At 35.6% G+C, this 27,973-nt stretch overlaps 1 protein-coding gene across 1 annotated transcript in view; it reads left to right on the forward strand.

Annotated features, from left to right (window-relative positions):
- The first annotated feature begins 724 nt into the window (after positions 1–724).
- LOC132563577 (CD109 antigen-like) overlaps positions 725–27,973 on the forward strand; it is a 35,099-nt gene continuing 7,850 nt past the window's right edge. Inside the window, exons 1-22 of the mRNA XM_060228318.1 lie at positions 725–789; positions 8,718–8,902; positions 10,165–10,344; positions 11,984–12,054; positions 12,784–12,909; positions 13,371–13,410; positions 15,106–15,190; positions 15,592–15,709; positions 16,534–16,758; positions 16,986–17,396; positions 18,347–18,445; positions 18,730–18,792; positions 19,062–19,253; positions 19,650–19,799; positions 20,282–20,395; positions 20,811–20,865; positions 22,573–22,768; positions 25,061–25,178; positions 25,923–26,033; positions 26,571–26,669; positions 27,050–27,178; positions 27,519–27,657. Of these exons, the coding sequence (XP_060084301.1) occupies positions 725–789; positions 8,718–8,902; positions 10,165–10,344; positions 11,984–12,054; positions 12,784–12,909; positions 13,371–13,410; positions 15,106–15,190; positions 15,592–15,709; positions 16,534–16,758; positions 16,986–17,396; positions 18,347–18,445; positions 18,730–18,792; positions 19,062–19,253; positions 19,650–19,799; positions 20,282–20,395; positions 20,811–20,865; positions 22,573–22,768; positions 25,061–25,178; positions 25,923–26,033; positions 26,571–26,669; positions 27,050–27,178; positions 27,519–27,657 (2,971 nt within the window). The remainder of the gene's footprint in view (positions 790–8,717; positions 8,903–10,164; positions 10,345–11,983; positions 12,055–12,783; positions 12,910–13,370; positions 13,411–15,105; positions 15,191–15,591; positions 15,710–16,533; positions 16,759–16,985; positions 17,397–18,346; positions 18,446–18,729; positions 18,793–19,061; positions 19,254–19,649; positions 19,800–20,281; positions 20,396–20,810; positions 20,866–22,572; positions 22,769–25,060; positions 25,179–25,922; positions 26,034–26,570; positions 26,670–27,049; positions 27,179–27,518; positions 27,658–27,973) is intronic.

The following is a 27,973-nucleotide window of genomic DNA, read 5'->3' on the forward strand; positions in this document are numbered from 1 at the left end:
AACTATCCTTGGCCATGCCGCTATTTATTTTGATTTATAACGGGATGTAGATACATAGCAGGGCTCTAAGTCTGTTATACAATAATATATTCTAATATGTGATATAAAGCAGTATATCTTCTGACATGTTCGACTCCTTAATATGATTCTACGCATGAATGAAGATAAAGATATTATGACATAATAATAAATGGGAATATTCATGGTTAAATGAATTCATCCAAGCAGATCACAAGGTATTGGAACAAATTTTGTGTGGTATAATACTCCGAATAAAGACGAAATCAACAATAGTTTATTTATTCATATACCACTAATACAAAGTTAATTGTAATTGTGAACCCAATGTGGATATCAACAATGGTAAGGTCCTTGTGTTGACGCTATAGTGACATATTCTGATGAAGCTGTAGTAACATCCTTTAAGTACCGGCGAATTGACCAATGATTAACCTTTTGTTCGTAGATCTCTTTATCAAATTACTATGAAATTAAATATGTTGGTGAAGCAGCATGAAGGTAATGTGTGATGAAGCTTTGTTATGTAAGGACCTGATGGGTTGACGTTTTGTGCCAAATCGTACCGGTCTGATTTCGTAATGCTAGTATGTTCCGTAGGCTGTCAACTATGTTCGATAAAAATGCTTTATGTTAGAAAAAATGTTATTGTTTCAAGAATCATGTAATATGCTGTTTTCCTTTCTGTTGTAGAATTCCAGCCGACATGGGTACCTCCATGTTCGGTGTATTTGTGGGCATTGCCGCTGTCACACTGTGCTCTGCTTTGAAGTAAGTATATAGTAAATAAAAACGAAAATTAAACTGTTGGGTAAAATGTATTATTATGGGACAGTATTCTACATACGGTACAGGATTCTTTGTATCATAAACCACGTCGAACTATTCAACCCAAATTTAGAATTCGGTAAAGTAATTTCAAATAATGAATTAAACGACACGATGCAGCTGCATCGTCCTTCTAGGACTCGTCAGTGATGCTGCCTCATACAGCTGTTTGTCCATCTAGGACTCGTCATTGGTACTGCATCATACAGCTGTTTGTCCTTCTAGGACTCGTCAGTGATGCTGCATCGTACAGCTGTTTGTCCTTCTAGGACTCGTCAGTGATGCTGCATCATACAGCTGTTTGTCCTTCTAGAACTCGTCAGTGATGCTGCATCATACAGCTATTTGTCCTTCTAGGACTCGTCAGTGATGCTGCATCATACAGCTGTTTGTCCATCTAGGACTCGTCATTGGCACTGCATCATACAGCTGTTTGTCCTTCTAGGACTCGTCAGTGATGCTGCATCGTACAGCTGTTTGTCCTTCTAGGACTCGTCAGTGATGCTGCATCGTACAGCTGTTTGTCCTTCTAGGACTCGTCAGTGATGCTGCATCATACAGCTGTTTGTCCTTCTAGGACTCGTCAGTGATGCTGCATCATACAGCTATTTGCCCTTCTAGGACTCGTCAGTGATGCTGCATCATACAGCTGTTTTTATTTCTAGGACTCGTCAGTGATGCTGCATCATTCAGCTGTTTGTCCATCGAGGACTCGTCATTGGTACTGCATCATACAGCTGTTTGTCCTTCTAGGACTCGTTAGTGATGCTACATCATACAGCTGTTTGTCCTTCTAGGACTCGTCAGTGATGCTGCATCATACAGCTATTTGTCCTTTTAGGACTCGTCAGTGATGCTGCATCATACAGCTGTTTGTCTATCTAGGACTCGTCAGTGATGCTGCATCATACAGCTGTTTGTCTTTCTAGGACTCGTCAGTGATGCTGCATCGTACAGCTGTTTGTCCTTCTAGGACTCGTCAGTGATGCTGCATCATACAGCTGTTTGTCTATCTAGGACTCGTCAGTGATGCTGCATCATACAGCTGTTTGTCTTTCTAGGACTCGTCAGTGATGCTGCATCATACAGCTGTTTCGTCCTTCTAGGACTCGTTAGTGATGCTACATCATACAGCTGCTTAGTCCTTTTAAGACTCGTCAGTGATGCCAGGAGGCAAAATTGTGAATCAACTACGGAAAATCAAAGTTGGTCAAAAACCAATTAAGGAGAACAAACAACAAAATTAAATAAATTTCATAGTTTTCAATACTGAATGATTTCAACTATACTTCATTGATAGTGCTTGTTCCAGTTATTCCTAAGTCAGGTAAAAACTCTTGTATCTTTTATACAACGCAATAGATACAATTAATGCCGAAAATAGAGAAGACTATGTTGTTATAACTATAGAGGTGTATGTAGACAACATGCACTTTAGATGACACATGTCGCAATGGTTCAGTGCTGACAGGTGTAAAGATAAACTCCTAATGAATGGGGCGCAACGATTGTTACAGAATGAAGCGTCAGTTACCATGACCCTAGTTTGACCCGGATAAAGATACACATCAATTCACTTGTTGTCTCCGTTAACCAAAGACGAATGAGACACGTTAAAGCGAATGCAGTAAATTTTTAATGTAAATTAAAGATAGAAAAAAGAGATTACAACAAAGAAAGTTTGAAGATTGAAAACCTATAAAAAGAGTAGAGGACCAAGTGTTTGATACACTCATTAAACTAAATAGTTTGTACTCATCGCCACGATAAACATAATAAGGTTCACTCATTATACTAAATAGTTTGTACTCATCGCCACGATAAACATAATAAGTTTCACTCATTAAACTAAATAGTTTGTACTCATCGCCACGATAAACATGATAAGCTATACCCATTATACTAAATAGTTTGTACTCATCGCCACGAAAAAACGTTATAAGGTTCACTCATTAAACTAAATAGTTTGTACTCATCGCCACGATAAACATAGTAAGGTTCACTCGTTAAACTAAATAGTTTGTACTCATCGCCACGAAAAAACGTTATAAGGTTCACTCATTAAACTAAATAGTTTGTACTCATCGCCACGAAAAATATAATAAGCTATACCCATTGAACTAAATAGTTTGTACTCATCGCCACGATAAACATAGTAAGGTTCACTCGTTAAACTAAATAGTTTGTACTCATCGCCACGAAAAAACGTTATAAGGTTCACTCGTTAAACTAAATAGTTTGTACTCATCGCCACGAAAAAACGTTATAAGGTTCACTCATTAAACTAAATAGTTTGTACTCATCGCCACGATAAACATCATAAAGTTCACTCATTATACTAAATAGTTTGTACTCATCGCCACGATAAACATCATAAAGTTCACTCATTATACTAAATAGTTTGTACTCATCGCCACGAAAAATATAATAAGCTATACCCATTGAACTAAATAGTTTGTACTCATCGCCACGATAAACATAGTAAGGTTCACTCGTTAAACTAAATGGTTTGTACTCATCGCCACGAAAAAACGTTATAAGGTTCACTCGTTAAACTAAATAGTTTGTACTCATCGCCACGAAAAAACGTTATAAGGTTCACTCATTAAACTAAATAGTTTGTACTCATCGCCACGATAAACATCATAAAGTTCACTCATTATACTAAATAGTTTGTACTCATCGCCACGATAAACATCATAAAGTTCACTCATTATACTAAATAGTTTGTACTCATCGCCACGAAAAATATAATAAGCTATACCCATTGAACTAAATAGTTTGTACTCATCGCCACGATAAACATAGTAAGGTTCACTCGTTAAACTAAATAGTTTGTACTCATCGCCACGAAAAAACGTTATAAGGTTCACTCATAAAACTAAATAGTTTGTACTCATCGCCACGATAAACATCATAAAGTTCACTCATTATACTAAATAGTTTGTACTCATCGCCACGAAAAATATAATAAGCTATACCCATTGAACTAAATAGTTTGTACTCATCGCCACGATAAACATCATAAAGTTCACTCATTATACTAAATAGTTTGTACTCATCGCCACGAAAAATATAATAAGCTATACCCATTGAACTAAATAGTTTGTACTCATCGCCACGATAAACATAGTAAGGTTCACTCGTTAAACTAAATAGTTTGTACTCATCGCCACGAAAAAACGTTATAAGGTTCACTCATTAAACTAAATAGTTTGTACTCATCGCCACGATAAACATCATAAAGTTCACTCATTATACTAAATAGTTTGTACTCATCGCCACGATAAACATCATAAAGTTCACTCATTATACTAAATAGTTTGTACTCATCGCCACGAAAAATATAATAAGCTATACCCATTGAACTAAATAGTTTGTACTCATCGCCACGATAAACATAGTAAGGTTCACTCGTTAAACTAAATAGTTTGTACTCATCGCCACGAAAAAACGTTATAAGGTTCACTCATAAAACTAAATAGTTTTTACTCATCGCCACGATAAACATCATAAAGTTCACTCATTATACTAAATAGTTTGTACTCATCGCCACGAAAAATATAATAAGCTATACCCATTGAACTAAATAGTTTGTACTCATCGCCACGATAAACATAGTAAGGTTCCCTCGTTAAACTAAATAGTTTGTACTCATCGCCACGAAAAAACGTTATAAGGTTCACTCGTTAAACTAAATAGTTTGTACTCATCGCCACGAAAAAACGTTATAAGGTTCACTCATAAAACTAAATAGTTTGTACTCATCGCCACGATAAACATCATAAAGTTCACTCATTATACTAAATAGTTTGTACTCATCGCCACGATAAACATCATAAAGTTCACTCATTATACTAAATAGTTTGTACTCATCGCCACGAAAAAACGTTATAAGGTTCACTCATTATACTAAATAGTTTGTACTCATCGCCACGATTGACATATTTAGCTATACCCATTATACTAAATAGTTTGTACTCATCGCCACGATAAACATATTTAGCTATACCCATTTTACTAAATAATTTTCAGTCGTCGCCATAATTAACATAAATTAGTGCCATCTTCATCGAAACACTAGATCCACAGATCTAGTACAATTTTCTGATCGAAATTTTCACGACCTATGCTTGTAGTAATAACCCATCTTCATTATTTGGTTCCTTTTATAGACAACATGAAAATTCAAAAACGTCCTTTATCATTAGATTTGCCACAAAATTGTTGATTAAACACTAAAAATTCCTTCTAAGACAAACAAAAACGTTTGAAAAAATGATTTTATGGAGGTCTGAGCTCTATTAATGGTTTTTGTAAAGTTTGATCGTGTTGTTGTACCGTGAACAATTAGGCCGACTGATAACATGATGTACAAAAACAACGTGATGAACAGAGTAAAACGACTACAGTGTATTTTGCGTGTCGTTAAACCGCCTCTTCGTGAGAGCACTGGACGTTTTAGAGCTGTCGGCATGACCATCAGTCTTTTTGTGACAGTAGGTAGTTACAAGTGAGGATACATTTCAGCCATCATCACTCTAGTAAGGCAAGATGTGTCAAGTCTGCCAAGTAAACACTGAGTAACATTTGTTTCTGCATTATCTACCTCATTGTATGTAGACGCATGGTGACCCCCAAAACTGAGGAAAATTCATTGTTCTCTGAAATCGGTAAAAAGAGTGCCATATTTCAGTGGCTAGGGCTTCCCTCTGCAGATTTATACGTAAAACTTTCTTACTTTTATTAAAAAAAGTTTAGTTCGTGTGTTTACATCCTTGTGATGTTTACTATCATTATAATTATATAAATCGGACATGTTTTCAAGATTATAAATACAAGTATTAATCACTATGCACATTCCACTGCGCCGTGATTAAGTGTATATTTGAGATACTGTTGAAAAGTGAATATTTCTTAACCTAGATTCTGTTGAAAGGTGTATATTTCTTAACCTAGATACTGTTGAAACGTACACATTTCCTAAACTAGATACTGTTGAAACGTACACATTTCCTAAACTAGATACTGTTGGAAAGTACATGTTTCTTTATTTGAATAACTATAAAACAGTTTCCCCCGTTCGTTGAACGCGTAAACATGTCTAATGCCTTTCTACATGATTCTGATTTCACCTCCGCTATTATTGGATCACTATACATAATAATCATAATCATGTGATCATAACACATTTTTCAGAGAATCTTATTTGAATGTTAATATGAAATTAGATTCATAAAAGGGTACCTTATGGTCGAAGTAACAGACGCTTATCTATTTGGAATACATGGTCTTATTTTTCAATTTTGTAATGTGTTAATCTTTCCTTTTTCATATTTTGATCACGATACAAGGTTTGAATTATGTTTTTGTCATCATGTCGGTGTTATCTTGTAGTTCGGACATGTATTGATTTTTGAATTGTTCGCGGATACTCATAGTTTGTCTGTAGTATTAATATTAATTTGATGCAAGAAAAAATAACAGATTCTTTCCAGTTATATCTGTCGCAAGGCGACGAATCTCAGAAGACAAAAGTGGACATTTTCATATCAATGGAAACGATCTCTCCCCTCCGGTATGTCACTGACTGGAGACTTCCTTCTGCAGTATGTCACCGGAGACCTCCCTCTCTCGTATGTCATTGGCGATCTTCTCCCTCTCGTATGTCATTGGCGACCTTCCCCTCTATCGTATGTCACTGGCAACCTTCCCCCTCTCGTATTTCATTGGTTATCTTTCCCTCTCTCGGATGTCATTGACGACCTTCCCCCTCTCGTATGTCATTGGTTATCTTTCCCTCTCTCGTATGTCACTGGCGACCTTCGCCCTCTCGTATGTCATTGGTTATCTTTCCCTCTCTCGTATGTCATTGACGACCTTCCTCCTCTCGTATGTCATTGACGACCTTCCCCCCTCTCGTATGTCATTGGTTATCTTCCCCTCTATCGTATGTCACTGGCGACCTTCCCCCTCTCGTATGTCATTGGTTATCTTTCCCTCTCTCGTATGTCATTGACGACCTTCCCCCTCTCGTATGTCATTGGTTATCTTTCCCTCTCTCGTATGTCACTGGCGACCTTCCTCCTCTCGTATGTCATTGGTTATCTTTCCCTCTCTCGTATGTCATTGACGACCTTCCTCCTCTCGTATGTCATTGACGACCTTCCCACTATCGTATGTCATTGACGACCTTCCCCTCTCACGTATGTCATTGACGACCTCCCCCCTTTCGTATGTCACTGGTTATCTTTCCCTCTCCCTATGTCACTGGCGACCTTCCTCCTCTCGTATGTCATTGACGACCTTCCCCTCTATCGTATGTCATTGGCGATCTTCCCCCTCAAATATGTCCTTGGCGACCTTCCTCCTCTCGTATGTCCTTGGTTATCTTTCCCCTCTGGTATGTCCTTGGCGACCTTCCCTCCCCCGTATGTCATTGGCGATCTTCCCTCTCCGGTTTGTTCCTTGATTCTCTTGTTGATATGTGAAGTTTTATCAATCTATCAAAAGAGCTAATTTCACTTTAACAAGATAAGTTTTCTTTCTTGCAATGAAAACCAATCCCTCACTGACGTTGCTAGACCTCATGACATATCAACGTCTAAGTGTGTTTTTTATGAAAGCTATTAAGTTTATCACGCTAAAATAACATAGGAGATACGACTGTTATGAATAGGTGTTTTAAATTTGTTCGTGGCAATTTCATTACGCTTAGTGTATTAATGATTCTAACGATTATATCTAACACTTATTAAATACGTCTTACTATTTATCGCTCTTAACATTATCAACACGCTATTTTATCTCTTTTCCTTTTTTGGTTATTTTTGTATCTGCTGGTTTTATCACACAGTGAACAGCCATCGCTTTTAACGGTTATCAGCTACTGAATATTTTGTATAATGCAAAATACTTACACATGTATGGACTCATTTCAGTACTAGTAATTCAGCTTCTCGACATGAAAATCTTTGGTTTTGTAAAAACAACTTCAATTCTATATTTAGCCGATTCATGCTTTCATTAGTTATTCTCTCACTGAAACTGCGCCTGGACGTCTTTAATTGTACACGCATTACCTGGTGTCTTATGATAATAACCATGTCCTGATGCTAATAAAAGGAAACGCCCATGTTTATCTCTGAATAAAATAGCACACATTGCGGTGTTGACTTACCATATATGGCCAAAAGGTCTTGTTACCATTCACTACCACGATATAAACAAACTCGTTTAAAATGTTCAATTTACATTCTAAAGTTGATTCTTCAAAGATGTGCTTTAGTTGAATCTACATCGCAATTCTGAAGCAAATGATGCAGATATATTCTAACGTTAAGTTGAATCTATAGACATGCTAATGTACGGTCTTCGTGGATATTCTAAAGTTAAGTCTTCACAGACATTCTGAAGTTAAGTCTTCACAGACATTCTGAAGTTAAGTCTTCGCAGACAATCTGAAGTAGAGTCTTCACAGATATTCTGAAGTAGAGTCTTCATAGATATTCTGAAGTAGAGTCTTCATAGATATTCTGAAGTAGAGTCTTCATAGACATTCTGAAGTAGAGTCTTCACAGATATTCTGAAGTAGAGTCTTCACAGTCTTCATAGACATTCTGAAGTAGAGTCTTCATAGATATTCTGAAGTAGAGTCTTCATAGATATTCTGAAGTAGAGTCTTCATAGACATTCTTAAGTAGAGTCTTCATAGATATTCTTAAGTAGAGTCTTCATAGATATTCTGAAGTAGAGTCTTCACAGATATTCTGAAGTAGAGTCTTCACAGATATCCAGAAGTTAACTCTACACATATATTCTTAAGTTGATTCTGCACTGATGACTTATTCTATATTTCTATTTTTCTCCAGTTCCTACATTGTTACAATGCCTGAAACTATCCGCCCAAACCTCGATACCAGAGTCTATGTTCACATCTTAAAATCTGAAGGTCCAGTCGACGTCACCGTAACACTACAGAGAAGCGATAACAACAATGCGACAGTGTCACAGAGCTCAAAAACAATCCTACCATCAAACGATCCAAGTAAAAACGGTAAATTCTTCAGAAGTGAACTTTTATACTAAATATTAAAAAAGAAAAACTGTTTACAATGGTAATTAACTCAATATCTTTATTATTTTTGTCACTTGAAATTTACAATTTTTATGAATACAAATGAAGAAAGCCGCAACAGCCGGATTTATGTTTCGTAAGAAATCACGACTTTGGCAATAGAAAGATAAATTTAGTCTGAAGATGAAACCATATAACTAAAAGGTAACATCCTTTCTCATATAATGTTCGCAAGGACAAGTATGAAGATTGATATATGAGGTACCATGTCAGAAAACTGAGATTAATCTCCATTTGTGTAGCTGTAAACTAATATTAAGTGAGACTATGACGTAAAATAATGTGTTGAGTTTGCTTGCTCTATAAGTTGTTGATTTTGGATTGTATTATCGTTCCTTTAAGTGTTATTCATCTGCGTATCTTTTATATAATCTTTTTTAAAAGTCCAATATATAAATAATGTTGACAATAGGTATATGCACGTTTCGGAATTATTGGTAATTCGTTTTCTGGTACTGTTTCATTTAGGCAGGGTTGAAAGTTCAATTGTATGACCTTATATGCGTAATTTCACATAATAATTGTACAAGAGACACACAAGTGAATCGCACCTTTTAATATAGATATAGAATAAGATACAATAGAGCCGAACAATTCATTAAATTGCACCATACAGCTGTTTTGTCCTTCAAGAACTCGTTAGTGATGCTAAGGGCCAACCTTTAAAAAAAATCTTATGATTCAAAATATAGAAGGAAAAGTGCAGCAGTCCTATAATTAAATTTAGTAATTTTCATACATCAGGGCACGTGTTCATGAAACCATTTTCATGCTCAAGCATAGATTTTGTGCTCAAACAAACTTTTTATAATTCACCTAAATCATATAAAATAATGCAAATGTCAAATATAAACATGGAATATAACTTTGACTTGAAGTCCTTTCAAAATTTCTTTTTAATCTTTGGCAAAATCAGTCTTATTTAATAATTTTTAATAAGACTTGAGCACAAAATTCATGCTTGAGCATGAGAACGGTTACGGGCCCAGATGATTTTAGAAGCGACAAGTACATGCGAACATTCTGAACCGTGCCACTATTCGAATGAATAATAATATGTATGATAAACGTTAACACATCATGTGATTACTATCGGTAATTAGACATTCACTATATTCAACAATGGGTCGAGTATCCGTTGAGGAATTACTTTTAACATTCATTTCTCTTTGTTAATTAAGGCGTATCCACATTAATTGACATCCGGGTACCCAGTCATCTGATGGAGGGAGAGTATGCCATGAAAGTTGAGGGAACTGGCGGCCTGACCTTCGCCAACTGGACGGAACTCAAGTTTGACAAAAAGAGTTCCTCTATCCTTGTCCAGACCGACAGAGCAATATACAAACCCGGCCAGACAGGCAAGTTTTCCTTTGTTTAATTTCATCAGCTCCGTGGAATTGATTTAGTGAGAAGTTAGACATTAGGTCGATCCCGAATCAAATGAATTGTTACCGATAGTTTAAACATATGCTGTTTAACCATGTGTTGAGGCATTTACCGCGCCCACCTGATTAAAGTGATTTAAAATACTGATATCTAAGACAATAGTTGCGCGTGTTTAATAAAACAGCCGATTCCGACCAATTCACGAAATATGTCTTTTATTATAAGGTAAGGTAATAGTTATTTACACTTAAGCATTCAAACACAAAGGTATTGGTTTTCAGGAAACAAGAAACAGACTATGGTTCTATCTATTATTTTTTATTAAAGATATCAACCTTTGAATATTTAATTCAATTCAGGAAAATAACAAGAAATAGATAGTCTCGAAAAAATATGAAATGTTAGATATAGAACAGAATTAGAAATCAAATCCTTACCATCTTGAATATAACAAAGGATAAGAAATCAAACCCTAACTAACTAGAATACAACACAGGATAAGAAATCAAACCCTAACTAACTAGAATATAACACAGGATTAGAAATCAAACCCTAACTAACTAGAATACAACACAGGATAAGAAATCAAACTAACTAGAATATAACACAGAAACTATTTATATACGTACTGGATATAAATCTAAAATTCGCTTTAAAACGTTTGTCAAATTTGCAATACAGATAGATGAGGAGATAATTTAAGTATATGCTGTTTCAGCAGTATACTGATGTCATAGACATATCAGTTAGGTACTTATGGTAATTATGTGTCATGTACCGTTACAAAGTGTGTACTAGATATAGTGACATTGTGGAATATGTCTACACGGCTCACGGCAATCATAAATCACGTTCTGCACTGGTATGCAGATTATATGTCATACATGTCAGTAATTGATGCAGTGGAAAAATTTTATCGTTGTCATCATTCTACCAAGATATAAAATTTCAATCCGGTTGGAGATTATATTCTGGTAGTGGGTAACTTATTTTCAAACAGAGGAAAATTTTCTGTATAAATGATTCTAGGATAGCCTTGAAAGGAGCCATGGCTGTCGACTAAGGTCCCAGTAAGTCAAGGTCCTAACACAGTGTATTGGACTGACTGAGGTCCCTGTAACCTGGGGTCCTAACACAGTGTAGTCGACTGACTGAAGTCCCTGTAAGCCGAGGTCCTAATATAGCATAGTCGACTACAGTACAGTGTTACTGTCTTGAGTACTTTTTCTCTATAATCTTTTCACACTATTTCATATCTTAATGCACTTATTATAGTACGCACTGGCGAAAATGTCATTCACTACATACATCAGTGCTACTACACTTCACACTGATCATTTGTCTGAAGAAGGTGGAAGTGCTGCCAACAAAACGTCATGCTTTACTTCTTTTTACTTCTCACTGAAATAACAATCAGCATGATTTCTTTCTCCGTTATCATCCACATGCATGTGACGAGTTCCAAACAGGTACTCTTTCCTATGTGTCATGCATGGTCGTCACGTTCTGTGTTTAAACATGAAGACCAAGGTATCGTTTTCACCACTGAAATCGAACAAATGTTGAAATCAGGAGGATAGCTATCAAATCTTTTACTTCTGTTTTTTTCAGTGAGATTTCGAATCTTTGGAATGTTACCAGACCTGACATTATTAGAAAAGCCCATCGATGTTTCAATTGTTGTAAGTATCTTTTATACATTCATACCGACTACTTTGAACTTGATAGGTCACTAAAAAATAAAATAAAAAATCCGGACGCCATCGGTGTTAAACGTTATCTTCGTTTTTTTATGAATCATCAATTTATCTGTCCAATCTTAGATGTGCTTCCCATGTGTTTGGGGAATCTTGTCACAAAAAGACGAATAGTTGTTATGAAAGCACAACTCAAAACGATATAACGGCATTTAGTTTCCTCTCAATGTGTAACAAATCTTGATTAGTGTTAACCTCAAATCTGCATCCTGATTGGAGTTAATCTCGAATCTGAATGGCTCTGGTGTGATGCCATACACGGCGGTAAATGACTATGGTGTGATGTCATACACCGCGGTGAATGACTATGGTCTGATGTCATACACCACGGTGAATGGCTATGGTGTGATGCCATACACGGCGGTGAATGGCTATGGTTTGATGTCATACACGGCGGTGAATGGCTCTGTTTTGATGTCATACACGGCGGTGAATAGCTCTGTTTTGATGTCATACACGGCGGTGAATGGCTCTGGTTTGATGCCATACTCGACGGTGAATGGCTATGGTGTGATGCAATACTCGGCGGTGAATGGCTCTGGTTTGATGTCATACACGGAGATGAATGGCTCTGGTGTGATGTCAAACACGGCGATGAATGTCTCTAGAGTGTTGATGCATTTCTCTATCATGATGTCAAATTTGATGTTACAGGACCCTAAGAGGAACAAGATACAGCAATGGAAAGGTTTAAGTGACCCTAGTGGGGTCATCACAGAGTCCATGGTGATGTCAGACTTTCCCGTGCTCGGTGACTGGGTGATCAAAGTCAATCAAGGGGTCAGTGTACACTTGTAACGGATAGGTCAATATGTAGTTACTTGATGGGTGGACTCATTTCAATCCTCAGTGTATCTATTTATCTACTCTTTGAGCAAATGGTTGTTTCTCTAAACAAATGAAGTATTATTTAACAGTATTTTTTCGTGATCTTGTATACCAAACAATGAATTAATATATATATCCACGTTATTCCAATATCCTTCACTCTTGTAAGTGTTTTCGGTACATCCTAGATATAACTTACATAACTATGAGCACAATATAGAATGCTGTTTATGAATAACAACAAATTGTTTGACTCATAGAATATCTTGACATGGTCCCTTTAAGTTTATGGCCTGGTCTTGTATATACATCTTACAACTAATTATTATGACGTTTTTGTAATTGCTTGTCGAAAGTGTCAAGTTCCGCAGACAGAACCACAAATGTCATCAGTAAATTCTTTACAATTTCAGGTTGAAAGTAGGGAAAAGACATTCACAGTTGCTGAATATGGTAAATAATATATTAGATATGATATGTGTAGTGTGATATGTGTAGTTTGTTTGATAAATAATTAAAGAGTATACATTTTTCTTTATTGTATATCATTAAAGTAATATACCAGTAGTTTAAGTGGCTTACATTACTTTCTACCATCAAACGTTTTCTAACGTTTTCTTATTTTACCCCCAGACTAATGTGTTAACATACTGACCGTTAAAATATATGATATATACTTCTACAACTATAAAACACAGTTTATTGACACTAATACAATAATACACAGTTTATTGACACTAATACAATAATACACAGTTTATTGACTCCAGTACTATAATACACAGTTTATTGACTCCAGTACTATAATACACAGTTTATTGACTCTAGTACTGTAATACACAGTTTATTGACTCTAGTACAATAACACACAATTTATTGACTCCAGTACTATAATACACAGTTTATTGACTCCAGTACTATAATACACAATTTATTGACTCTAGTACTGTAATACACAGTTTATTGACTCCAGTACTGTAATACACAGTTTATTGAAGTACTATAAAACAGTTTATTGACTCCAGTACTATAATACACAGTTTATTGACTCCAGTACTATAATACACAGTTTATTGACTCCAGTACTATAATACACAGTTTATTGACTCCAGTACTATAATACACAGTTTATTGACTCCAGTACTATAATACACAGTTTATTGACTCCAGTACTATAATACACAGTTTATTGACTCTAGTACTGTTATACACAGTTTATTGACTCTAGTACTATAATACACAATTTATTGACTCCAGTACTATAATACACAGTTTATTGACTCCAGTACTATAATACACAGTTTATTGACTCCAGTACTATAATACACAGTTTATTGACTCTAGTACTGTTATACACAGTTTATTAAGTACTATAATACATAGTTTATTGACTCTAGTACTATAAAACATAGTTTATTACTCCAGTACTATAATACACAGTTTATTGACTCCAGTACTATAATACACAGTTTATTGACTCTAGTACTGTTATACACAGTTTATTGACTCCAGTACTATAATACATAGTTTATTGACTCTAGTACTATAAAACATAGTTTATTGACTCCAGTACTATAATACACAGTTTATTGACTCCAGTACTATAATACACAATTTATTGACTCTAGTACTGTAATACACAGTTTATTGACTCCAGTACTGTAATACACAGTTTATTGACTCCAGTACTGTAAAACATAGTTTATTGACTCCAGTACTATAATACACAGTTTATTGACTCCAGTACTAAAATACACAGTTTATTGACTCTAGTACTGTTATACACAGTTTATTGACTCTAGTACTATAAAACATAGTTTATTGACTCTAGTACTGTAATACACAGTGTATTAACTCCAGTACTATAATACACAGTTTATTGACTCCAGTATTATAACACACAGTTTATTGACACTAGTACTATAAAACATAGTTTATTGACTCTAGTACTGTAATACACAGTTTATTGACTCCAGTACTATAATACACAGTTTATTGACTCTAGTACTGTAAACAAAGTTTCTTGATTCTGGTCTGTAATACACATACTTCTTGACTTTAGTACTTTACGATGCAATACACAGAGTTTTTTATTACTTTTGTGATGTGACATAAGTTTCCTGACCTGTTTTTATCTTCCATTTACAGTGTTGCCAAAGTTTGAAGTGAAAGTTATCCTCCCACCTTTTGGAGTAACAACTGACGACACCTTAACTGTGAAAATATCTTCGATGTATGTAAGATAAATGTTATATATAAAAAAAATACAAATATGTGAATATATATTGGTTATGAATAATTTCATCTACAGTGGAAAATAAAAGAGCTGAATTGTTATATATTTAGTGAATATAGCTGAAATATATGTGAAATAACTGACAGATATATTGTATAATTGTATTTGTAATAAAACATCTGTAATTTAAAGAATTTCTTTCCAATGAGTATGAACGTTATCCAAGGAAAATATCAATGTAATATAAATGTATCAAAGATTCGAATTAAAAATGTTCCATGTTGACAATCTTTACTTAAAAATATTATTTCGTTTGACAATTCCATCGGAATGGTGTCAGTGTTTCATTTATGTAAACCATTTTACAGTTTTAATCATTACCAAATGTTCTATGTTAGGTATACGTTCGGGAAGCCAGTAAGAGGTTCGGGTGTGTTCCGCATCAAAAGGAAATACACCAGCTGGTGGTTACAAAAAGATAAAAACTACGTGGAGAGCATCGATCATCACTTCAAAGTGAGTATGAAGATTACGTAAAGACTGAATCATAAAACGTCATCATTGTTAATCATATACAGAGCGTCGAGATGTATACAGTCATTCACGAACAATTCTAAGTTCGTAATTCTGCGTCATTGTTGTTTCTATGTTTATTTCGATGTCTTTTATCAAATTCAGATTGTCCTCCAGTTTGGATCCCATTGCTTTTACATTTGTAGGGTATATTCAGTAAGGTTATCTGACCTATTATTTACATCTTTAATACGTCCATGAAATATTCAAACTGCATGGAACAGTTCAGACTCCTTATCGTAAGATGTGATGACGTGAAAGACCACAAAGATCTTCAATGACCCTTTTAGATAAACTGATGATTTCTGATGAAATAACAAGCAATTTACTGACCAAGTTTATCATATCTACCGGTCACACCTGGAGATCGAACGCATGGCAGACTCTTTTATACCAACCTGTCATAGCGACTTCACAACGAAACCGTCAGGGACAGCTTTCCACCTAGCCAGTATGATAAACATGACAATTTCTTTTTCCCTACTTTCAACTTATGGATTATATCACCTCCAGTTCCCTACCTTTACATTTAGCAGTTGTAGCGGAATTTCCGAGATATCAACTGAAATACACACTTAGGATACAGATGAGAGACATCGGGGATGCTTATGATCGTGATTAATCCCATGATGCGATATGAAACTAGATATGTTCAATGGTCTTTAGAAAGCAAGATGTTAAGGAAGAATTGATCATGACTCACATCAGGTTAACGAATAGTTTTCAGCATCTTTTTTTTATTTTTGTCTAATTTTTATTAATTTCAGATCAATGGTGATTATGAAACCAAAATAGCCCTAAGTGAAATCCGAAAGATCGACTCTAGTCTGGAGTGGACTCAATTTGTAGTTGAGGCTAATGTTACTGAAGGAATCACAGGTCTGAGGATGAACGACAGTGAGGAAATAATGTTCTACAACAGCCCTGACAAAATCAGCTTTGCTGAATCTCTTCCTACTACGTTCAAACCTGGACTCAAGTATACTGCCATTGTAAGTAGGATGTAGAAATAATTATATCTGTGTTTAGAATATACTTCATATTCAGCCAATTCAATGATAATAGATAAAAATATTTACAAGACACAATTTTAGAATTAGATACAGTAGAAACAAATTAGGAGAATTAAAGTGGATCAACCATGCTTTTTATGAAAAAATCTTTGTACTTGGTCCTTGTTGTCACGCTATTTTGTGATTGCATTTTGTTCTTGTGAAAGGTACGAGTAACCCAAAGAGATGACAGCCCTATTCCCAACACATTGACACGTGTTAACGTCTCAATAAGCTACCAGTTTCCGCTTCCAATGGAAACCACCACACCCATTATTAGCACTACGGAAGCGATTCTTCCACCTTCGCCACCACCACCCACACGAAGTATTGATATAGATATGAATACCACAGAGACGTTTAATACTTCTGTCCTGAATTTGAATGATACCGACATCCCTCCGCTAGAACTTATTCCTAGACCGGAAATAATGGATGTTTGGCCGCCATTTGAACGCCATGTCTACCCACGGTATGAGACAGTTCATGAAGAGCCGCGTTATTTCAACGTACCTGCTGACGGACTGATTCACTTTGATGTTATGGTACCTGAAAACGCCACATCCGTCAGTATCATTGTAAGTATGTTTCATCAGTATCCTTGCAAGGATATATAAAAATGTGCTTTAAAATGCCACATTCGCGAATATCATTGAAAGCGGTACAATTGTTAGCATCACGGTAAGTATATATTACGGTATTATTTAAAACGTCACATTCGGTAGTATCGTAGTAAGTATATATTACGGTATTATTTAAAACGTCACATTCGGTAGTATCATAGTAAGTATATATTACGGTATTATTTAAAACGCCACATTCGGTAGTATCGTAGTAAGTTTATTATAAGAACAATAGAAACTATTCGACATGTTAACGGAAAGAAATTATGAAATGCTGTCATAATAATGTATATACTTAACATCTGTGTAAGAATTAGGATGATATCTCTAAAATCTCTATTATTGTAAGTATAACTGTATAACAGCAACCTTCGCCAGGATCAAATATCATAGTGGATTGAATCCATATTAGTCTTGTTTTAAAGCTAAATATATAAAGTGATAATAAAACCTCACAAACGCAGCATTTTTTTCTACGAAATTCTAAACATCTTTTTGATTTTACTAATGATATTCATTTTTATATGGATATAATTTTACAATTTTATGCTGTTTCTTAATGCTGTGGTAATCTTTAATTACGATATTAAATATTTTCTGTATGCAAATACTTTCCCATAAATTGCTTTAGTATAACTTTCATTGATTGTAATTTACTCACCTTTACGAACGATGTATTTAAAGACCTTAGCATCCAGTATCTACTTTTATTCGAAATGATTACTAATTGATTAATACTTGTTTTTTTTAAAGAAATATTAGACATATGGTATTACAATTAAGTATTATAGCAAAGCACTGAATACCCAGATCCAGCTATTTTCAATACAGATAGATATGAAATAGGTGAATGTTGTTCACGAACGTAACTAATTGCCGAATATTATGACTTGTAATGTTTATAGGCTGAGTACAAGAAGGAAAAGGACTATAAAGATCTCAGCTTGAGTGAGTCACCGTCAAAGAGCTATGTTCAAGTCAGTCTACTAACAGACAAACTAAAGGTGAGGTATCCAATACACCTGTAACACCTGAAATATATGGCAAACTTTTAAATAACACTTTCATGAATTCATTCATATTTTTATTTATTTTTTTTTATTTATAAGATATTGTCGTTATATAAAAGACGAAATACTGCTGTTGACATCTTGTAATATTTTTCTTCATTCTCCTCCTACAAAAGAAATATATTATGTCACTCTCTTTTAAAATAGTGTAACATTTCTGAGCTAAAGCAAACATAAGTCTTTACAGTAGTTACTTAGTAACAATTGTTATTTTACAGCCAGGGACAAATGCCGTGTTTGAAATCAAAACTACACAGAGTGTTCCAGAAGCTCGATACCAGGTGAGAACGTAACAATGGTTTGGAATGTTCTAACGATAGAAACCGAATTATAAAAGAACTTTTAAGTTCAGGGTTAATGAAACTGAATTACTACAATGTTACCTATACATCAAATCATAGAATGGATATGATTCTATTTATAGACATCACAGATGATATGACACTATACGACAAAGTCTCATGTGCATCCGTTTTTCTTTTCTGGTAATAAGATATCATTGTGCCGTCTCGTTTACTCATTATGATATCAGTAAAGTTTTCTTTATCAGATAATATCTAAAGGAATGGTTCTGGATGCTGGAACGTTCGATATGCGAGGTCAGACTCGGGGAGAATTTCCCTTGATGATAACAGCTGATATGGCGCCGAAGGCAAGAATGATTGTACAGTACGTAAGAGACGACGGAGAAATTGTCGCTGACGGAATCACATTTAAAGTTGATGGGGTCTTCAAAAATCCTGTAAGTATGATTCACGTCATTGACCAATATCGACTTAATTCTGTATTAATTTATCTATAGAAAATATAAACAAAAATAAGTTTAGCGCATATGCTTAACTCTTTTGTCTGCATAGCGCTTATGCTTAACTCTTATGTTTGGAATCAATGTTTCCATTCATAGTATGTCTTTTTTAAAAAATGTTTTCATAATTTGCTGCCAAACTTTCTATTCAATTTTTGTCCTTCGTATTTATGTTAATCATAGAAACAGAAGATAATAGAAAATGAAAATTGTTCGCGAAGAATGCGTTAACATTATTGTGTGAAGATATTTCAGGTAAATTTGAATCAATAATATCATTTATTATCAACTTTTCATCAACAAATCAAACATATATTGAAAATTATTTTGCAGGTAGCTATCAATTTTGATAGGAAGTCGGCAAAACCAGGAGAATCAGTTCGTGTCGATCTCGAAGCCTCTCCCAACTCTCAAGTGAATGTACTGGCCGTAGACAAAAGTGTGCTTCTGTTGAAAACAGGCAACGATATTACAGAGGATGAGGTACATGTCATTTTACATTTTGATATGAATTATAATTATGTTTATCTTTTCCGAGAACGTGCCAGCAAAAACATTAAACACGAGGGATAATAATTATATGAACATTTTTCTTTTTTAAGAAAATAAGAACAAGAAAATGTGTTCAAGACTTATTATGTAGTAATGCGAGAAAATTGATATGATATCAAAGAGTAAAAAGAGAACTGAAAACTGGGTGAACGACGCAGTAAAACATTCTGCCTGCATCAACACACTGGATGCATGGGACTCCTCTTTTTTACGTGCATATACATACAACTCCTCCACTTTCCACAGCCCTGGTACCCTTGACCCTTAAATCGTGTTAATCTTTTCAAATCTGATCACATCTTGACTGCTTTCGCGTGGAGAAAGACACTTAAACATTTTTGTTATAATTTATACCAATTTAGAATCATATGTCATCTGGCGGTTTGTTATCTGTCTCGTAACTATTACTTTAGGTTACCCAGGAACTACAGTCCTATGACAACGCAGGGGGTGGCAATTTTCCCTGGTTCTGGAGTTGGCGATGGCCTGTCTCGAGTGGAGGGCAGGATGCAGCTGATGTTTTCAAAGTAAGAATACCTAGACCATTATTATATCACCATGACAACAAACCCTAAACAGGCAAAAGTGAATCACATCGGTGTCAGATTATTTTTTCATATAACCGCTTAACATCGATAAAAAGGAATTATATATATATAAGTTCAAATATCGATCTGCCATTTAAACTTCAATCGGTATATCACGAATTCCGACTTTATCACGGTAAATTATTTTCTGGCTTTACTGGTGGTGTAACGACTGAAACAAGAGTGAATTACATGTAGCTTGGTATATCCCTGTCAGTAAGTATCTGCTGTTGGATGAAGACTGAGATAAGATTAAGTTAAATTTAGTTAAGTCCCGTCAGTTAGTATCGGTTACGTTACATTCCAGTGATACAAAGTTAGAAATGATCGTTTATTGATATTTATTTCATTTCAGAACAATGGTATTAAAGTGCTGACAGACGCTTTACTTTATCAGAAACCAAACGAATGTACGTATCAAATAACCACTACTTTACATGTAATGCACAATGAAATAATCCAACTGGATCTTTTACTAAATGCCTCAAACAATGTGTGTATTAAATGAAATTGACTTTCATTGAAGTTGAATGTAACGGACTTACATTGTAGTTGAATGTAACGGACTTACATTGTAGCTGAATGTAACGGACTTACATTGTAGCTGAATGTAACGGACTTACATTGTAGCTGAATGTAACGGACTTACATTGTAGTTGAATGTAACGGACTTACATTGTAGCTGAATGTAACGGACTTACATTGTAGCTGAATGTAACGGACTTACATTGTAGTTGAAGGTAACGGACTTACATTGTAGCTGAATGTAACGGACTTGCATTGTAGCTGAATGTAACGGACTTACATTGTAGTTGAATGTAACGGACTTACATTGTAGTTGAAGGTATTGGACTTCGAGCGTAATTTATATGTAACTGACATTCAGTGTACTTGATTGTAACTGACCTTCAGCTACTGACCTTCAGATACTTGATTATAACTGACCTTCAGTGTACTTGATTTTAACTGACCTCCAGTTACTGACCTTGAGATACTTGATTTTAACTGACCTTCATATACTTGATTGAAACTGAGATACAGCGTTCTTGAGTGCAACTGACTTTCAGCGTATTTAACTTGACCTTCAGCGTACTTGATAATAACTGACCTACATCGTGCTTGACTGATTTACTTACTTGACTTACTAAGTATATGAATTCGACTGACTGCAAGTTCATTTCCTTAAAAATTATTTATTAAAAATGTTCATAAGTAATCCAATGTATTTATAAGTAAAGTAACTAAATTGAAGAAAAAACATTCGCTAAGTTTATGTTCATAGTGTGAAAAGTGATCCTTGTCAATTTATTTTTGTTTTAATTTAATACCAAAGCTGTGCTTCTGGGAATTTCTATGATAAAACAACCGTTTGACCATTCAAAGTATATCGCGAAATGGAAGCAAACGTAAAAACGTCACTTATATCCGTGCACTTACTCGTATACCGTACGTCCTTGTATTGTACACACAGTGCTCATTTTGTTACCTATGTCCGCCTCTGTAAGTTTGCATGTCTCCTACAATGCACGCGCTACATGTCAAATGTCTATGTGATGGCAATGTACAATATCGTGCCCCTCGTACACCAGTAGAAGCACAAACGATACGTAAACTGTGTAGTAGATTCGTGTTTATGATTCCGTTTATGTGTAAGTTTGAGTTGCACAAATACGTTTTAAGTACAACAAACCAAGCAAGCGCTACACACTTAATCCGCACCTGTCCCTTCAATAGATTCCGTTTGTAATGTCGGCATTGTTGCAACAGAGTCACTAAAATTTCATGTTTTGCCTACTATTTTGCTTGGCACTGCATATGTTTTCAGTTATCGTTAGTCACACCACCGTTTGAATTCCGCTTTGGTCCTGTATGCTGACCGTTTAGTATTTAATCCTTAGTTATTTGTGAGTTTAAGGCGTGAATTAGCACTGTGTCTATGTTGCACCAGTATTCGCACACGTTTCCTTCCATGCATTCTATCATAATCAATTATTTTGATTTTGAATTCTTAAATTGAGTTACATTCAAATTCCTTCCTTGAGCATAACTGATAGACATTCCTAGTGAGCATACTTGCACATGCTTTGTTCTACGCGAGTTTTAATGCTTTCTAAAAGGGGACGGACGGTATGATAACATGCCAATGATGGCCTTCGGAGCTATGGCCATGATGGATTCTCCCGTAGATATGGATCTGCAATCAGCACCAATGGAGAAGTCAGGGGTCAAGCCGAAAGAATCGAAACTGGCAAAACCGACGCGTGTTCGCAAGAAGTTTCCAGAAACATGGCTTTGGGAAAACGTTCAATTGGGGTATGTAAACGTGTACCGTACTCATTGTTTAATACTGTAGGGATGGAAAGGGGAGTTTTACTCGACGGTGGTAGACCAGTACCGATGATGAATATGGCAGGTGGTGGCAACAGAATGATGATGAGAAGTTCCGCTGCAAAACCTCCCCCAACAGTAAAACTAGCCAAAGTGAAAAGAGTTAGGACAAAGTTTCCTGAAACTTGGCTATGGGAGAATGTCTCAACTGGGTAAGTTGGGTTACATGTGACAGCCCACGACATGATGTAAAATTGGTTACGTATGACTAACCGTAACAATATGTAAGTTTGGTTACATTTATCGAACCATGGACTTAATGAAAGTTTGGTTTCACGTGACGAACCATTTGCTTCATGTATGTTTAGTTTCACGACACGAATAATGCTTCATGTAGGTTTGGTTACATTTATTAAACCAATGGTTCCAAGTAAATTTGTTTCGCGTGACGAACCACTTCATGAAAGTTTGTTACATATATCGAACCACGAACTTCATGTAAGTTTGTTACATATATCGAACCACGAACTTCATGTAAGTTTGGTTTCACGTGACAAACCACGGGCTTCATGTAAGTTTGGTTTCACGTGACAAACCACGGGCTTCATGTAAGTTTGGTTTCACGTGACAAACCACGAACTTCATGTAAGTTTGGTTTCACGTGACAAACCACTGGCTTCATGTAAGTTTGGTTTCACGTGACAAACCACGGGCTTCATGTAAGTTTGGTTTCACGTGACAAACCACGAACTTCATGTAAGTTTGGTTTCACGTGACAAACCACGGGCTTCATGTAAGTTTGGTTTCACGTGACAAACCACGAACTTCATGTAAGTTTGGTTTCACGTGACAAACCACGAACTTCATGTAAGTTTGGTTTCACGTGACAAACCACGAACTTCATGTAAGTTTGGTTTCACGTGACAAACCACGAACTTCATGTAAGTTTGGTTTCACGTGACAAACCACGGGCTTCATGTAAGTTTGGTTTCACGTGACAAACCACGGGCTTCATGTAAGTTTGGTTTCACGTGACAAACCACGGGCTTCATGTAAGTTTGGTTTCGAACTTCATGTAAGTTTGGTTTCACGTGACAAACCACGGGCTTCATGTAAGTTTGGTTTCACGTGACAAACCACGGGCTTCATGTAAGTTTGGTTTCACGTGACAAACCACGAACTTCATGTAAGTTTGGTTTCACGTGACAAACCACGGGCTTCATGAAGGTTTGTTACATATATCGAACCACGAACTTCATGTAAGTTTGGTTTCACGTGACAAACCACGGGCTTCATGTAAGTTTGGTTTCACGTGACAAACCACGGGCTTCATGAAGGTTTGGTTTCACGTGACAAACCACGAACTTCATGTAAGTTTGGTTTCACGTGACAAACCACGGGCTTCATGTAAGTTTGGTTTCACGTGACAAACCACGGGCTTCATGAAGGTTTGGTTTCACGTGACAAACCACGGGCTTCATGAAGGTTTGGTTTCACGTGACGAACCAAGAGTTAATGTAAGCATGGTTTAGCATGACAAACCACGTTTTCATGAAAATTAAGTTACATATGTGGAACCAGGACTTAATGTAAGTTTGGTTACATGTAACCGAACCATGACTTTCGTGTAAGTTTGGTTTCAGGTGTTGAACCACGGGCTCCATGAAAGTTTGGTTTCACGTGACGAACCAATGGCTTCGAGTAAGTTGTGGTTTCACGCGACGAACCACTACTTCATGAAAATTTGGTTTCACGTGGGAACAACGATTACAGTCGGAGAACCTTACATATGTCATTGTTATGCAAGCTCGGTCACTTACATGGATTTAGGTGTTTTATGATGAGCGATGACGGTCACAAATGACGAATTAGAATACTATTTTATTTTGGTGTGGGAAATTTGGCATTAAGCTAAGTCCACAGTATGAAATAAACGATCGTGTTTTGATTGTAAGTACAACTGATTAAATAATTCACTATATCATAATGCCTATACTTGGCAACATATAGATAAATGTTGAGGTTCAGACAATCATTTCTGTTGTAGATTCAACTAGTATATTTGTACAAAACCTAAAATCGTTTTAAATTCCATATCGATATTTGTAATGGGTAGCATGGTATGTAATCAGGGTCATTTTCTATCCTGTAGATTAGGTGTCCCTAAGTACAGTTATTAGTCGCTCGAACCAGTTCTTTATTTGAAACGTGAAATATTTAAGTCTTTATTGAATGTCTAATTGTGATAGTTACATTTAAAATAATTTGTGTTGACAGAAACAATGGCCAGACAGAACTCACAGTTACTGTCCCCGATACTATCACGTCCTGGGTGGCCACCGCTTTTGCCGTTAATAAGGATACCGGTCTTGGACTCGCTCCGAGCCCATCAAACGTAGGTACAGTGTGTCAGTGTCAGCATATTGGAGGACTTCTCAGTGATGTATTCTATGTTTTACACATGCTCTGCTGGACTCCATTTTGACGAGATTTAGTTTTGGTACCCAGTATATGTATGCTTTCCTTGTAGACAATGTTTACAGATGATTTATATCAGCTGCGATGATTTAAGTATCTCTATTGTTACTGCTATACAACCTTTATCTGGTATATCTCTTTACCTGTTATGATGATAAGGATAATAGATTCGTCGCTAGAACACTGACATTCCACGTTTTGTAAACGTCTAGAAAAAGAAAGAGTCAGGCAGATGAAAAACCAACAAACAAACCAATTATTTAACCTGGCTGGGTATAAATATCTACATTTTCGTCTAAATGACAATAACGCCTTCTGAAATCCGCAAGTAAATTATTAACAATTTCGGTGATAAAACATCATTTACGTACACATTCTCGAGTATCAGCACTAATCGTGGTGATAAGCATTACAGTACTTTTCTGTAAGACAGTCCTAAATAAAAATTATTTTATTCCTTCCTTGGACATTATCTGCTTCTACCATCGTCATCCCTTGACCTACCTGAAAAGTTTTAATCTTGTACCTCGTGTTTCCATTGGTCTAAAATGCTTCGGTAAAGTTGCAAGTTTACCGTGTTCCTATGGCAACAGAAATATCAGTGATATATACACTGTACTATGATAAGGATTAGTGTTACATTGTTTTTGTACCGTTTCAGCTAGAAGTGTTCATGCCATTCTTTATCCGGATGAATCTCCCGTATTCTGTTGTTAGAGGAGAGTTACTCGTCCTTCAAGTCGATGTATTTAATTACCGTAGACCGGCATGGGTAAGTCCGGACAGCATATCATATATCAATACTTTGATATAAACAGGACATACTAACAAAACAAAACAAAAATATGTGTTTTGCTAACGTTCAATACATATATATTTATATGTACCTAGATGTATTGATGGGTTCTAAATATTTCAAGGATGATGTTTCTGATGTGATAAGTAAAAACGTTTACAAATATCTTTTCTCCGTTTAATAATTTTTGGACGATTATATCCTGTGGGTTTTAGCTTACGATGTGTACAATACATTGGTGACCTGTGTTATGCAGGTTGAGATAATTTTTTGGCGTTTGTTTGTGCTTTAATTAAGAATCTTTTCTAATTATTCTGGACCTGAAAATTTTTATCAAAGATACTTAATTAATATATTTTTTCGTGAAATATTTCCATTATTGCCGACACCGATGCGGACTGTTTTAACTAATTTTGTGTAACATGAATGGTTCTTATCTAGTTCCTGTTCATAATGGACAAATTTATCGCAATGAGATCGAACATTAATATACATTTACCATCGTGTTTACAGACTCTCGTCGTCATGGAGAATAATCCTGACATAAACAATGTGGTATCCACTCAATCAGGGTGGACAGACTACTCCACCAGGGTCGGCAGGTGGATGTGGGTAAGTATCAACTTATCTAGTACTACATTCACAGCACTTGCGTACCAAGAGATGGATTTTTTGGCATAACTGAACGAAAATATGTTTCTTACTAAACCAAGACAGCGTGCTCCGAATTGTAATATGCTTAAAACTAATGCTGCATCACGAAGACATTGATTTTAAAAGACCAATGTTAAGCAAATTATATACATCGACACATTGTTATTTTTCTATTAATAATTACATAGTTATAACTGTTATATTAGGATATTTTTACTATTAAATTAATTGATACAATGTTATCACTGTGTTATATTTCCGGTAGATATCTGACTTATGTAAAACTATTGCTAACAAATATATAACTAAATGATTACATTTCTTACCTGCCTCCTCAGGTTGAAAGTGGAAAGGTTGCTTCTGCATTTTTCCCCATTATACCTAGGAAAGTTGGAGATCTCCAAATCAAAATCAACGCTTTTGGATTGAAATTTTCTGACTCGGTGGAGAGAAAACTACGTGTGGAGGTAAGCGTAGGAGTGATTTCAACAATACATGTACCTTACTTAATACCTTAGTCATATGCTCATCTAACTGAAAACAGAATTATACTTGTCAGGATGACTAGATTCGCAGTAGTAAGGGTTCACATGCAATGGAATAATTTTACCAATGGAGTAATTGATCGCGAATCACCTGTTTTGTAATCGTTTTCCATATCACTGAGAAGGGAGGAGGAAATCTTATATTTGAAATGGATACGCTTAAATTTGTATAATATCAACTAATCTTTAAAAATATAAAGTGCGATATATTGGTATAGTAAACAATGTCATGTACACCTTACCTATATCTCCATTCTTACAGCCTGAGGGAACCCCAGAAGAGTTTAACAACCCAGTACTTATTGACCTTGCCTCTGCTGCTAACTTTAAGACAAGAATTCCTATTGACTTCCCACCAAATGCTGTGGATGGTTCCAAGCGCGTGCGGGCTGCTGTTATTGGTACGTAAGCATGTATTAATAGCTTTGATATCAGTGAATAATTTTAATTGGAAAGTAATTTTACACTTGATTCGTCAACGATCATATGATAAGAAAAAAATGATTTCACTTCGATTGAAAAGTGGTTGACGAAAGTATTTTGGTTGATGAATAGTTCTATATCGTTTTATATTTCATGTAAAAGAAAACATTCGATAGCATCAGCATTATCAGATTGAATGTCACGTCCTCTTGTATATTTAATTACAGGTGACATTAGCGCTAATACTGGTTATCTTGTCCACAGAGGCTACGCTAATCTTGATGGAATGCAACT

Source organism: Ylistrum balloti, unplaced genomic scaffold, assembly GCF_031769215.1.
Source record: "Ylistrum balloti isolate Yb309-2 unplaced genomic scaffold, AGI_CSIRO_Ybal_v1 Utg371770, whole genome shotgun sequence".
Lineage (NCBI taxonomy): Eukaryota > Metazoa > Mollusca > Bivalvia > Pectinida > Pectinidae > Ylistrum > Ylistrum balloti.